The sequence below is a fragment of the Tyto alba genome, unplaced genomic scaffold (genome assembly GCF_018691265.1).
Source record: "Tyto alba isolate M040663 unplaced genomic scaffold, T.alba_DEE_v4.0 Super-Scaffold_20000042, whole genome shotgun sequence".
Taxonomy (NCBI): Eukaryota; Metazoa; Chordata; class Aves; order Strigiformes; family Tytonidae; genus Tyto; species Tyto alba.
The window spans coordinates 4,561,119-4,574,831 of record NW_024881293.1 but is presented as its reverse complement, the minus strand read 5'-3'; the positions used below and the strand labels follow the sequence as shown (position 1 = coordinate 4,574,831).

Sequence of the window (13,713 nt, the reverse complement as noted above, 5' to 3'; positions counted from 1 at the left end):
CAACTCTCCTAAAACTGCTCGGGCTTCCTGTTTGCTTTGTGGTGCAATTAAATGTGGCAAGTTTGGTGGGTTGTTTCTTCTGTTTGTTTGTTCATTTGCCCCATAGCCCAGTAAGTGGAAGGTAAGAGAGGCTGCTTTTAGCCTTCTCTGTAGAAGTGGTGAATAAAGCTTCATAAATATTGCTGTTTACTAAAATTGCCAACATCTGTGTGGCTCAGGACCCAGGAGGGGCAGGTGTGGTTGTTTTCTCTCCAGGTGTCCCACTGGCAGTTGAAAGTGTTCTTGCCAGGCATTCCTTTAAATACCAAAGCACAGTGGTTACCTTGCTTGTTATCATCCTCCTCCTTTTTCTCCCACTGTTCCTTCCTCCAAAAGCTGACCAGCTGTCTCATCTAGGCTATGAACATTGGTTAAATTGCTCATGCAGCAAATTAATGTAGAGAAGGGATCTTGAAGGGAGATGGTTAGGAGCTGCATGGCCAGTGTTCCCAACCATGTCTGTTGTGTAAAGGGATGCCAAGCAAGATGTGCAAGAATGGTGTACCTGGATCAGTGAAGAGAGGAAACAACCTGAAAAAATATGGGAGGAGGAATGCAAAGGAGTGCATCTATGAAATAGTGATAATTAAGGACTCGAAAAAGTCTTTGTTGAAGAAAAGGGATGTAAAAAGAAGGTACTCATGTGAGTAGTCATTGTAACTGGGGTACAGCCAAAAGGTGAAAAGAAAATCACGCTTTAGATTTGGCTTTGGTAAATACATAACAGACTGAAGCACTTAACCCTAGCCAAGCACTGCAGGATTTTTATCCCCATCTGTAGGGAGTCTATTCTCCCTCCTGTGAGCTCTGGGCACTCCTTATGCTGCAAAGACTTGTACACTGAGCCAGCAGTTGTATGACGCAGAACGTCTGAAAGTCTGTAAACCCTTTTCTCCTGTCCATTTGTCTTTCTACTGTCTACAGTTTTATGTTAACCCTGGCTAGTCCCAGTCTGAGAGATTATCCCTTTCTGTTTCCCAATGCACTGGTTTATGCATGGCAAATACTAATTTTTTTATTTGAAAGTCAGTTTGTGTTATCCAACAACTGTGTCAACATCAGCTTTAGATACCAATTTTTCTTCTTTGCCTGATGCTTAGCTTGGAGTCAAGTTGTAGGTGCAGCACTGTACCCTATTTATTGTTATTGCAGGGCTCTTAACAGGGGACAGAGCTGCCCCCCTGGTAGAGATCAGCCCCTGCAATTATACAAAAAGTGACCATTCTTCTCTCTTCTGCACTCTCCTAATGAGTCCTGCATAAAACTTGGACCACGGTGTGACAGTTGTGTAGTAGGCTGGGGGCTGCATCATTTGCCGAGCCGGACGAGCCTGACCCTTGACAGCAGGAGCGTGGAATTGTGGTCTTGGCAAATTGACCAAAACAAGCGGCACGCAGCACGCGTGCTGCGCGGTAAGGGAGCTCAAGAGCTGCGAATTCAAAATTAACCTTTCAGAGTTTTAGGAACAACTTCTGGTTAAATTTATAGCAGATTGGTGTGGAGATGGTCTTTTTGAACCGGCGTGCCTAGTATTGGAGGCATTTGAAATAATGCCACGTGGAGGCCGCTCGCCCTTCTTACCAGTGTTTTCTTCAAACCCATTAGCACTGTTTTGTTCTCAATAACACAGCAGAAAACCAACTAACTGACTTTTCCCTTCTGTTCTCCCTGGAGGTCTCGGATCTTTAATCTAGCAGGTTCCAACTATTTTTCCTCTTTCCCTTCCCCATGGTTTCTGTTGTCCAATTTCTCACAGGCCGTGTGGGCAAATGTCCTGTAAGTGTTCAGTACAGTCCTATCTGTGAAACTTGGAGATGATGAATAGAAAAGCTGTTGAAAAGGAAAAAAATAGCAGAACAGAAACCAGAATTCCTGTAAACAGTCTGTTAAAAATATCTTCAACACATGTCAGGGCCGATGATTTAAAATAGACAGTTTCTGAGCTTTAAAAGGTCACATTAAGATGTGATAGTAGATTCAAATGGAGTTGAAGAACGAATGTCACATTTTGTACTGATGGTAAGATATCTGTGTTGCCAACTAGTAATGTTCAGGGGGAAAAAAAAAGAGGCAGATTGCAAGAATAATGAGCTTCTCTTGGATTATAACATGGAAAAAAAAAATATGCTTTAATCACATGCCTCCAGCAGTAGAAGCTTTAGGAAAAATTCTGAGAGTTGGAAAATTGCGGGAGCAGTTGGGGCAATGCATTGATGTGAACAGTGACCGATACTGAGACTGTTCGTTTCCATGTGTGGGAGCAAAATAATTACAAGCACAAATCCATGTTCACAACCTCTTCTTATTTGTGACCCAAACCATGGTGGGTACTTCTCAAGTGCAAGAGATGTGTGGCAAGAGAGATTTTTTTCCAAAGGAGTGGTCTTTGGGTATCTAGTTGCTGCTGAAAATTTAATGAGACAGAGGAGGGTGATGGTCTTGGAACACTGGAAGTGTTTCTTGTCCCCATCTGCTGCTGGTTTTGGAACCACTGATTTCCAAGCGACAGGTCAGTGGGATGCTCTGTGAAAAGGGGGATAGACACCCCGGGGTGTGTGAGGAGGGGCCGGCCCTCGTGGGCCCTTCTGCAATGGTTTGGTGCTGGGGTGGGTTTCCCCTGCACCCAGCAGTTGGGTGAGTTAAAAATGGGGTAGGTATGCTGTGTCCTTGGTATCCAGCATGTAACCGGGGTACTTGGTTCCCCTCTCCCCCATGGTGAGCAGGCACTAGTGAAACACCAGGTGTGTTGCAACCCCCCTTCCCTAGGCACCTTGCCTGCCTTGGAGGCATTTCTTCTTGTCCCCCAAATCACCCGACTCTCCTTTGGGATTTGGGGTCCTCCTCACCCTCATGGCACAAAAGTTTTTTCCAGATGAGGGAAGCACAGTTGCCCCACTGACTCTGGCAAAGGAGCCCTTTCCAGGGAAGGTGTGAATCCCAAACCATGGTGAGTTTTCCACATCCATGGGGGTGTAGGCCCGACCGTCAACACCGAGCCCTCCAACTCGGGTGGGACTGGCACTACTGTCCAGTGTCACCAGCCGCGTGGCCCTGGCACCTGCACGGGATGGTGACAGCCGTGGAATGCTCTGGACATTTTCAGTGCTTGGCTGCCAGGACGGGTGTCTGCTTGGGGGGGGTGGTGCTGCACTAACCCACGCGTACCCCCATTACCGGCGTGCAGCGCACGGCGAGGCTGACCCGCGTGGGGCTGGCTGACTGTGGTGCGGTGGCACACCCCTCCCCCCACCCCCCCACGCTTGCAGGGGTTGTTGCTGCGTGCGCGGCACCGGCTTGCTGCAGGTGCGCGGTCACCGCCGGTGCAGCCTTGCTGATGGGCCTTCCCCCGCCCCGCTCCGCGCGCGCGCGCGCTCCCCGGTGCGTGGCCGCGGGTCACGGGTGGGCGGTGCGCGCTCGCCGGCGGGCGGCCCCTTTGCAGACGGTGCCCGACGCCGGGGGCGCGGGAGGCCCCTTTGCAGACGGTGCCTGGGCGCGCCGGGCCGAGGCGGTGCCGCCCGCCCAGAGGGGCCGGGAACTGGGAGCCGGGAGCCCGGCCGCTGCAGGTGAGCGCCGGGCCGGGGGCGGAGGGAGGGGGAGCGTGGGCCTGGGAGCGGGGGCCCGGCGGGAGCGGCCGCCCGTCCCCGCGCCGCGGCCCCGGGAGGCTCGGCCCGGGGTCCCTGCGGCTGGTGGGGATCGCTCCGTGCCGTTTGCGGCAAATCCCAGTTAGTCCTCGGGCTCCGTTAACAGGCTGTCTTCTCCTTGAGGAAAAGCGGCGCTGCTTTAGGAAAATGGGGTGGTTGAAGGCGCGGTAATCTGCGAGCTGGACCGGGATTTTGGCAGTTTTGGGGGATCATCCCTTAAAGCCGTATTCCACCCCCCCCCCCCCCGCTAGAAGCAGATGTGCTGCAGCCGTGCTCCCTGCGGTGCCCGAGGCGGGTGGATGGCCGCTGCCCATCTTCTGTGGCCAGGAATTGCACGGTAGCCACTCGTGTCACCTGCTGACCCACTCCACGGTGTGCTGGAGGGGTCTTTTCCTGCCAGCCTGGCCTTTACCCAGAGGATTTGGCTCTTGGCACCTTGTTGCTTGCAATTGAGAGTCACCCAGAGATTTGTGTGCGCTTGGCAACATCTGCCCCCTACCCCGTTCCCTCCTTCAACATCGGCGTCGTGCTGCCGAGGCTGGTGGCTGATAGTGGAGTGTGTTTCTCCCGTGGGTTAGTGTTGGATTGTGTGTTTTGGCAAGAAATTCGGCAAGAGTGTCTTAACACCTGAGTGTGGTATGCTGTACGTGCTGGAGATGGGAACCTGAAAGTAAAGGAAGTTGAATATAGTGGTTGGAATCTCATTAGAAACGTATTTTTTGTTTTCATCTACAAGATGCGCTTGGGTTTCTGCTATTGTCCGCTCATGGAAGTGATTGGAAAAGACTAATTTCATCAACCTCTTCAGCTAGAAGCTTTCATTTATCACAGCTTCCTCCAACTCCCAGACTATGCCCGTGTTAGCAGTAATAGCGAGGGTGCAGTGATCCCAAATCACTTCGCCAGGATTTAAAAATTGCAACATCCTTCATGAGATATACATGTGTGCATGAGAAAACTAAAACACGGAGGAGTTAGTTGTTTGAAGTCACACATCAAACAATTGTCAGGGCTGGGAATGGAACTTTGTACGTTGTCAGTTTTTAAGCTCTTGCTTTAACCACTAAATACACTGTTTCCCGCTAGATGCTTCCTCAGACAGTACTGAAAGCGTAGTTGATTGACTGTGAACTTGCCTAAAAGGTTGCTTGAAAGTTTCCACCAGAACAAGGTTCTCAAGTCCTCCCATCAGATGCCTTTCTTACTCCCTGATGTTCCTCTGCCTCTGTGGTGATACTGTTTTACTTCCAGAATGAGGTATGGCTTTACATTTCTATTTCTCTTCAGTTGTTCTACCTAATCTCCTCTTTCCCTCTCTCTGGCCCTTACTTGTGGTTGGATCTAAGGTTCTACTGAGCTTGAATTGATGGTACATCCCTCTGATGCTCTTTCTTTAGTTGCTCTGGAGCTGGGAGCCACAGAACTGCAGCCTGTTCTTACCGCCACGTGTACGTTCTGCTTTCCTATCTCTTTACTTGCTGACAACCCCTTTCATCATCAGCCCTGCACGCAAACAAGGTTAGCTCCAGTTCAGATTACATTAGTGTAGTTCTGCTTCCCATTACTTTTCTCTGTGAGCCTGTTTTATGGGAGTGTGCGCGTGTAAGGAGGGCATTGAGCAATATAAATGCTCAAAGTAAAGGAGCCTTTATTTCATAAAGGGAAGGGCATAAGCTGAAGGATTCTTTGGACCCAGTGGTTGTTTGAAGCCTGATCCTTGTAGTCTCCACACAGACAGAATGCTTCCTTGGAAGGTGGAAAAGTCCGTGGTTTTCTGCTGACATCTTGATGCACGATAGATGCTGATTTTGATACGTAAATGCTGGTTCGTATCAGCCCCTCTGGTAGGGAAGGGGAGGCTCTGTAGTGTTTGAGAGGCCTGACGAGTGAGGTGCTTGCAATTTTGTCCCTTGCCCAGTTATCCTGGGCAGATTCCATTGTAGGTCTGCCTCAGTCTAATGGTTTGTGTAAGCAAAGTAGGGAGTAAAGGTGATTAGTAGAGGCTTGGAAATCGCTAATAAAAGGCGTTATTGAACCAATGTGTCTACTATGCAAAGTTGAATGAACAACAAACTACTGTTGAAAGAATGAATGAATTGGTGCAGGGAGTTGTGTGGCAGGATATAACAGATCAAGGTACATACTGATGTGTACAGAAGCTGATAATATGCGAAAACCTTTATTTGATTTTTATATTTGGTAGAGGTAGAAGTATTACTACGGTACACCAAATAAAGGAGATTCAAATATTCCAAACTAGAGTTTGAAGAAGTAAACCCTGGAGATATAAAAGCATTGATTTTAGAGGTTGTTCAGTACTTGAATGCTTATCCACACCTTTTCAAAGGATCCTAGTTTTTTCCTACCTAGTTCATGTGCCAAGTCTTACACCTGTGTGTATGTGTTGAAGGAGGAACCAGAGACACTTAGAGCTCTAGTGCAACTCAGGTCTTTACTGAAGGTGCAACACAGGAACTGAAAGAGAGCAACAATGGCCTAACAGCACAGTTGGGACACTGCTCCATGTTTTACAGAAAGCTTAATGCAAGTTGTAAGGCAGCACTTTTGTTAACGAGAGCAAAATCTATCCTATTAATGCCACCTCCAAAATGATGTTAGGAGGTACTCAAGAAGGCAGAAAGCCATTCTTCTAGCATAAAGGCTAGCTGATTATCCAGACTTAGAGTCTTTCCTGGTGACAGTCTGCAGGGGATGGCGGTGAGTTCTCAGCCCAGCTTGCTGTGGATGCTGCAGGCGGGCTGGAGCATCGAGCGTGACCTGCTGTGCTGAAGGTCTCTGCTTGGTTGGAATGAACGGGGCAGCGCAGCAGACGCTCGCACCTCTGCAGGCCAGCAGTCCCCGAGGCTGTGTATCCAGCATGTCTCACCCACACGTGTGCATTTTGAGGTTTATAAAGAGCCAGGTTGTTAATAGTTGTCAGCAGGTAGAGCTGCAAAGGCCAGTCTTGCTATGAGCATCCACATCATGGGGTTGGAGCCTGAATCAACATCTTTTACATTATGCCACCAGAGAGGCCGATGCAGGGTGTTTTTCTGTGTGATGAAGCAAAGTGGCTGGCACCTGGGTGTGAATATCCAGCTAGTCTTGCAAGGGGGGAGTCCCCCCCCAAAACTCCCACATATGGTCACAGTTTGACACACTTACCTGATACAGGAGTTTTCCCATTCTGTTCTTGGAGAGGAATTTGTGGGTCAATTTTACAATCTGTTGATGCTCAGATGACTTGCCCGTGCTCTACAGCAGGCCTGTTTTACCCCATGACCCTCACCTAAAAAGCAAGCCCAAGCTTAAAACCCTTTCAGAACACTCACTAAAATGGGTCTGTGCTCGTGAAAGCTCAGGGTTGGCTTGAATCTGCCAAGTGTATTGACTGTGTGGTAAAGACATGCCAAGCATGTGTGTACACAAAAATTCCCGTGGTCTCCTCCCCCAGCTAAACTGATGCCTGCGATGAAAGTGGCTTCCTGCTGTCTCCCACGCAGCGCATCACCTGTGAGCTCTGTGCCACTCATTTCTTATAAACTTGAAAGGTATTTTTGTAGTCCTGGGGTTTAGTAATTTTGTAATCTGTTTGTGGGCGTTAGAGCTTCCGTATCTAACGCTGGAGCCTCACAGAAGTTTGTGGAACGCTACTCCACGAGTGATCTTGCTAGCTTGCTGCTTTTTTTTTTTTTTTTTTTCTTAATAGCAGTTGTATCTTGTAAACACCAGAGCTGTGGTTGATAAAATTCGTAAGAGGAGATTTGTGTTAGTGTGTTTTATGTTAACTTCTGGCTTGTTAAATACTGACTGGATAATTTCAAGTGTGTCTGTTACACTCTGCATAATTCTGCCTTTATGTACAACTATGTATTCCTCAAGGTGTGTGATCTTAAAATGTACGCTAGCTCCTATTAATGATGTTGTGGCTATATTTGTTATATGGCATCCAGTAACATCGGGGTTTTATGTTCTGTCCTGTCAGGCTAGTGCATGGACTAGTCCCATGTGCATATCCATAGCTCTGCCTTGATCTCTCCGGCAAAGATACACATTTATTACCTTCACACTACTTAGTGCAAGGGGAAACCTTAAGGAGGGCAAAGCAGTCTGTAGATTTCCTGCAGAATCATGAACTGAGGCAAAGGGGGGAGAGGAATTGAGGATTCACCTTCATCTGAAGCCTGGAATTTTGTCTCATGATGATTTTTCTCTGCCTCTTTTTCTGCCCAGTGATGAAGACGCCTGGGCACTGTAGGACGGGTTCATTGCCCATATGACTCTCAGTAAGGAAGTAATTAGTACCAATGGACACATCTTTCCTGATTGCTCCCTTTGGAAATGATTCCACATCTCAAAATTACTGACATATTATGGAGCAATTGTCCACTACTATGAGTTTTTGCTGCTTGTTGGGCTGGTCTGAACCAGAGGCAGGGGTGAGTGTGGTATGGGTTTATGTGTATTTCATTCCTAGTTTTCTGAGAAAGTGTCTTGCACAGATTTTTACTTTCACCTTGCAAAAGTATTCCACAGAGAAGAAATACATGTGGAAAGGGGAGTATGTTTGAATCCTCTGAGAGCTGTGAGGACTGGCTTCATGTTTGGACCCATGGGAATCTATTGTTGGGTGCATGCTTGATGCTTTGGGACCTGTGTTGTGTGACAGCATGCATTTCTCTTCCTCTTACATTCTCTGAGAAGTCCAAAGCAATACTCTGCTCTACCATTTGAGAGCTCATTTATCTGCAGACCGAAAGAAGCAGCTGTGATGGCCCCCACAGACGGCAGTCACAGCCCATGCTGTGCATCACCTAGTTCAGACGCTGCTTGTGCCACTGCAGGGCTCCCACATCGGGTTGTGGCTGGTCACTCCTCACATTTTCTTAGCAAGATCGGAGGTTCCCATAAACTGTGCTTGCTTCTTTTGGGAAAAGAGCTTCCATTACTGCCTCCCTTTGGGATAGGATGAGTGGCTCATGCTTTAGGGCATCTGGGGCCCTGCTCATCTCAGGGAAACAACAGAATAACGTTTTGAGCAAACTGCATCTTGTTTTCATGTGCTCAGCTGTTCAGCAGCACTGCCAGTGAGACACTGTCCCTGTAGCTCCTGCCTGTGCAATACCCTTGCCTGGAGTCGGTGCAATTGCGTGGCTTGTAGAAAGCCCTTAAAGCCCTTGATCTTGGGTGTCCTGCGGTTTTTAGGTCAGGCTTGTGTACAAGCAGGCCCAGAGGAAAATTGCTGCCAGAGATGAATGAGGAGGTATTTGAGGCCCTGTGGCTTCTTCAAATGCTCCGTGCTTACCTCCAGTTTGGGGGGCTACATGAAGTTCACAAAGTGATACCCTTGGCCTTCACGGGGGCCTGGTCTTTAGCTTGAGTGTACACATTGATATGAGTTGTCTGGCCAGCCAAGCAGATCAGCTGGCCGGCTGGTCTTGAGGTTTATCTCGCTTGGACGGGGTGGACATACGCGCCAGCTGTAGACCCAGAGCTTTGTGCGTACTGGTGGTTCTGCTGCTTTGCCCCAGGGTGCCAAGCGCCGCGTGTGTCCTGTCCTGCTAAACTCTCTGGCGTTCTCGGAGTCGGAAGGCAGCAGTGTACCTGCCTTGCACTCAAAACAAGTATTTGAGGGTTGTGGGAGATGCAGCTGGTGGGGGAGGAAGAAGTATCATAGGAAGGTGTAGGTGGGGGAATGTGGAAGTATTCTAGCAAGAAGATGTTTTGGGGTATGTTGAAGTAGGAAGAGTGAGGACTGTGAGGGTGTCTTATGGTAGAAAGTGGATGGCTACAGCTTGGTGTTGATAAGTGGGGGTCTTTTGATAGCCAGTGTACCTGCTCGGGGTTGGTTCTGTGGGTTTGCATCCCACTAAAACACAAACTTCTCTCTCACCCTTGCTTGTCGTAGCTTTGAGTGAGATGCAAGTTGTGTAGGAAACTAATTTCTGTCAAGTGTGGGTTGATTGACTTGAACCTCAGGCTACCAGACTTTCAGGTCAGAACCCTGCCACAATAGGGGTTTTTTAACAATAATCTGTCTGTCCACCTGGATGAAAGTCTGAGATGATGCTGGGGCTTTCAAAAATTTGCAGCTGCCATGGGGTATCTTTTTTTTTTTAAAGACTGCTGCAGTGAAAGACAGTTTATTTCAGACAACCCCGGTAGTGTAGACCCTGACTAAAAGAAGTGATGCTGCATTTGGCTATTCACAAATGGCAAAATGACCCAGAGGAAAGGGAATTGTCATTACTTTTACTCAGAAGGTTGAGATAGTGCAAGCAAGGTTATAGCCTCGAGAACTCTGTTCCAATTTCCCAAGGCAAAAGGGAAGATGAAAGTGGTGTGGTGCAAGACTATTAATCTATGCAGAGTTTGATTCATGTAAAAACTGTCACACTGCATCAGAACTAAGGTCCAACTGTAAAGCATTCTGAATTTAGCAATGGGAAGGAGAGAGGCTTGGTCAACAAAGTAACTGAGACAGTGCAAGTCCAGAGTTATTCTTCCTTTGGCCTATCCACTCCATGTTCTGTTGGAAAAATCCCTCTACGCTGGGACATAATCAGTGAACTTGGAAAGACAAGGTACTGAGCAACTTGAACTTGACATTGTAGTGCTGATAGCTTAGATAGGTGCTTCATATCTGATGGGATGTGGCATCAGGTAGAAATCCTCAGCAGATGGAATCAGTATAGCCACTGTCGTGCCTTCCGTCTCTGCTGGTCAGTAGAGTTGTGGTAGTTTGGTGCTTTTGTTGCCATTGGGAAAGGCTGAGGTAGCAGATATTCTAGAAACTTGCTGGTTTTGTTGTTAATGAGCAGAAGAGGAGCCAAGCTTGTTTTGCTTTATTCAGACTTGTAAGCCTTGCCTCCTCCTCCTTGTACTTCCCTCCCTCTTAAGGCACATGGGTGGGTTTGTGGTCTCTGTATCCGGTCTCTGTGATACAGCATGTGCACTGAGGAAGCAGGACAGATAAAACATAGCTCATATTTCTGGGAATCCTTACCTCACTGCTGATGGGGAAGTGTTGTGTTCCCAGGCATGGGCAGATAAGATGCTGGGCTTCTTGTCGTACTGAAGCATAGGGCTGGCTCACGAGAAGCTGCCGGCAGGACTTCATGATTTGGGAGACCGAAATCTTCAGCAGGATGTTGCTCAGTTTCTTTCTAAGTTTGCACACTGTCTGACAGCTGCAAAGCCATATTTTAAGTTGTGAATGAGCAGATATGGTATTGGTTTCATGGGCTGAGGGTAAGTGACACTTAGAATTGCTCAGGGCACGTGCAGGTCTGAATTTTGAACCAACAGAGTCAGGCTGGCAGGAGGCTAAAGCCTTGGTTTCACAGCAGCTGTGAGCCATGGCTGTGTGAGCACCCTCTGGGCTGTACTGCTGGCATGTTTCTCTGCTGACCTGGTGGAAACATTCCGGTAAATGAAAGGGAATTTAGGTGAGCTTATTCCTCTCCTGAGGTGGTTGAAGAGAGAATTAGAGGCACTTCCCTGTCTCTTTCTAGGAGCTAATGCTAACAGTTCCAAGCTCCTCCTGTACCTGGGGACACTATGCTCTGCTGCCTGTTATCTCTGGAGGAAACTGGAGTTTTATACTGCTGTAGTATTTTGCCTGTGGGCAAATGGATGGTCCATGAGGGTTCCTCTGATTTTGCTGTTGTATGTCTTTAAGAAAGAAAATGTTTGGTGATATTCTGGTGAATGCCTTTTGTTTTATCTGTTCATGTGTACCCTTATCCTGTGTTTGAAAATGGCTGTTTGTACCTGATAGTGTTCATATTCTTCTTCTCTTCTTTACGTTCTTTGAATGTACTGACAATAAGTTGTAGAGCCCTGCCAAATGAAAGGATGCAGATGGAATTAACAAACTTATTTTGATTGCCTCAGCCTTAGATTTCATTTTCTCCTGTATTTGTAGAGAGGGGATATACAGTGGAATATTATTTGTTTGTGTGTATAAAAATGCATGCATACTTAGAACCAGCAACACCTCTTTCTCCTTCTTGCAGACTGGAACTGATCTCTGGAAAAACAAAGTAGAACTTGGAGCATGTGGCCTGAGGATTGGCTTACAAAGCCAGAGGTAGGGACTCATTGTTTGTGTTGGCTGCTTGGTCGTAGATGAGCTATCGGGACAAGTGCCTTTATTCTCAAGTGGAGACAATTCTTTAATTTCTTTGTCAAATGTAGATGTAAATGTTAATCCTAGTCTAGAAGAGATTAAGGAAGGGTTGCATTAAGGTAGAAGCAAATGCTATAGCAAGAATACCTCTGTGGCTTAAAGGCACTAGACTGGAAATTTGACTAAGGTGCATATTTTCCTGAGCTGTGAGGATATGCTAACCTTCTTTTCTTTGGGTTCTTTTGCACATTGATTTTCTACAGAGCCCAGCACAGATCTAAGGAGATACTATGTAGTCAACAGCAACAGACTTTTTTTCCTTTTCTTGCAGGTGGTAGCTAAGAAGTGAGCAGGATGCCCCCAGGCATTTACTGCCCTATGGAATTCTGGTCCAAGGGGGAAAACCAAAACATCCAGGTGGACTTTCTGCTGCCCACAGGCATATACTTAAACCTCTCTGTGTCCTGCAATGCCAGCTTGGGCACCATCAAGCAGGTAACAGCCTTGTTCCACACTCTCATCTGCAGCGTCCTGGAACAAGGAGTCTGTTCTTGGGGAAGTGTGGTGGGTCTTAACTCAGTGCAAGTTGAGTTTCTTCTGCCTTGTTCCTTGTGACTCACTGTGAGACATCCTCCTTTGTGACAGCCTCTGCAATCCACCAAACCCATGTTTAGCTGCTGAGACTACCAGCAGCAGGGTGCTGGTGATGGTGCCAGGGGTGCCAGGCTCCATTCTTTGGGTACTCGTCCAACCTTGGGATGAGAACTAGAGTAACTATGGAGTGAGGGCAGATTTGAGTTGGCCACGTAGGGCTTGTGGATTGTGTGTTCAGTTACTCCTCACCTGAGCCAACCAGTCCCCACACTGGATTTTTCATTATGAAAGCTCTTGTGTATGTGTATGCAAGTAAGAGAAGCCAAATAGTCAAATAAAATGCTGGACTGACTCAAAGTATTCAGGATGCCGGCCCAGCCTTCTCTTGCCTCACAGAAATTTGATACTGGAAATTGGTAATGGTAATGATAGAGAGGATTTTTCTTAGTGCTTCATTTGAGGAATAAAATGCTGTAGTGAAACCGTGTGTAAACAAAATATAGCTGCTTCCTTGTTTTCCTGGGCAGGAAGCAGGGTTAGGAGGAGTGAAGGAAAACAGTGGAAAAGGTTTTCTCTGCAGCAGCAACCTGGCCTAGATGAGTCACAGATCACAAGGGACAGAAGCACAGTGCCAGATTATTCCAAGTTTTCTCATACTGCAGTTTCCAGGTTAAAAAAAACAAAAAAACAAAAAAAACCCAAAACAAAACCCCAAACAAACAACAACAACAAAACAAACAAACAAACAAACAAAAACCAGAAACCCAAGACCAACCAAAAAATCTGTAAGTAGAGCTGAGTGGTTCAAGCTGTTAAATTATAGGTCTGTATTTTACAGGCAGTAGATATGCTGGGTCAGACCAGGGACCCATCTACTCCTGAGTTAAGTCTAAGCAGGTGCTTAGGATGAGAGTGAAGAAATGGAATATGAACAGTCATATGGAAGTGCCATCCACTGGGAGCAGAGGATCTTTGGGAATTGGATAGTGTTGAGAAAACTTGAGAAAAGTTCTTGGCTCCTGTCACAGATTTCATGTTTCTGGGAGCAAGTTACTTAACCCAGTTTTGCTTCCAGTGGGAGTAATGCCTCTATTGCACAAGGCTGGCAGTCAGCAGGTAGTTACTGTGAGGTATTCAGGTGGGTGTTACTTAAATACTCAGGTTGAGGGATCTACTTTGCTTGAAACAAATGGCAAGCATGAAAAAAGGAAGTCACAGGCACTTGCAAATAGATCTACCCAGCAGTTCAGACTTGGCTGAAAAGCAGCCTGTGCTTGCAGCCCCAGGAATGCTGTGAGGAGGTTTGGC

General features: G+C 47.2%; 1 protein-coding gene across 6 annotated transcripts in view; it reads left to right on the top strand.

Annotated features, from left to right (window-relative positions):
* Positions 1 to 3,402: 3,402 nt before the first annotated feature.
* PIK3CD (phosphatidylinositol-4,5-bisphosphate 3-kinase catalytic subunit delta) overlaps positions 3,403 to 13,713 on the top strand; it is a 33,375-nt gene continuing 23,064 nt past the window's right edge. The window contains exons 1-6 of one of the 6 annotated variants that reach the window (XM_042794144.1): positions 3,410 to 3,602; positions 4,767 to 4,937; positions 5,078 to 5,198; positions 7,914 to 8,119; positions 11,699 to 11,772; positions 12,143 to 12,306. In XM_042794144.1, the coding sequence (XP_042650078.1) occupies positions 12,166 to 12,306 (141 nt within the window). In that variant the 5' untranslated portion in view covers positions 3,410 to 3,602; positions 4,767 to 4,937; positions 5,078 to 5,198; ... (1 more) ...; positions 11,699 to 11,772; positions 12,143 to 12,165. Of the gene's footprint in view, positions 3,603 to 4,766; positions 4,938 to 5,077; positions 5,199 to 7,913; positions 8,120 to 11,698; positions 11,773 to 12,142; positions 12,307 to 13,713 lie in introns of all 6 variants that reach the window. The other 5 variants (XM_042794147.1, XM_042794145.1, XM_042794142.1 and 2 more) reach the window with 5 other exon arrangements.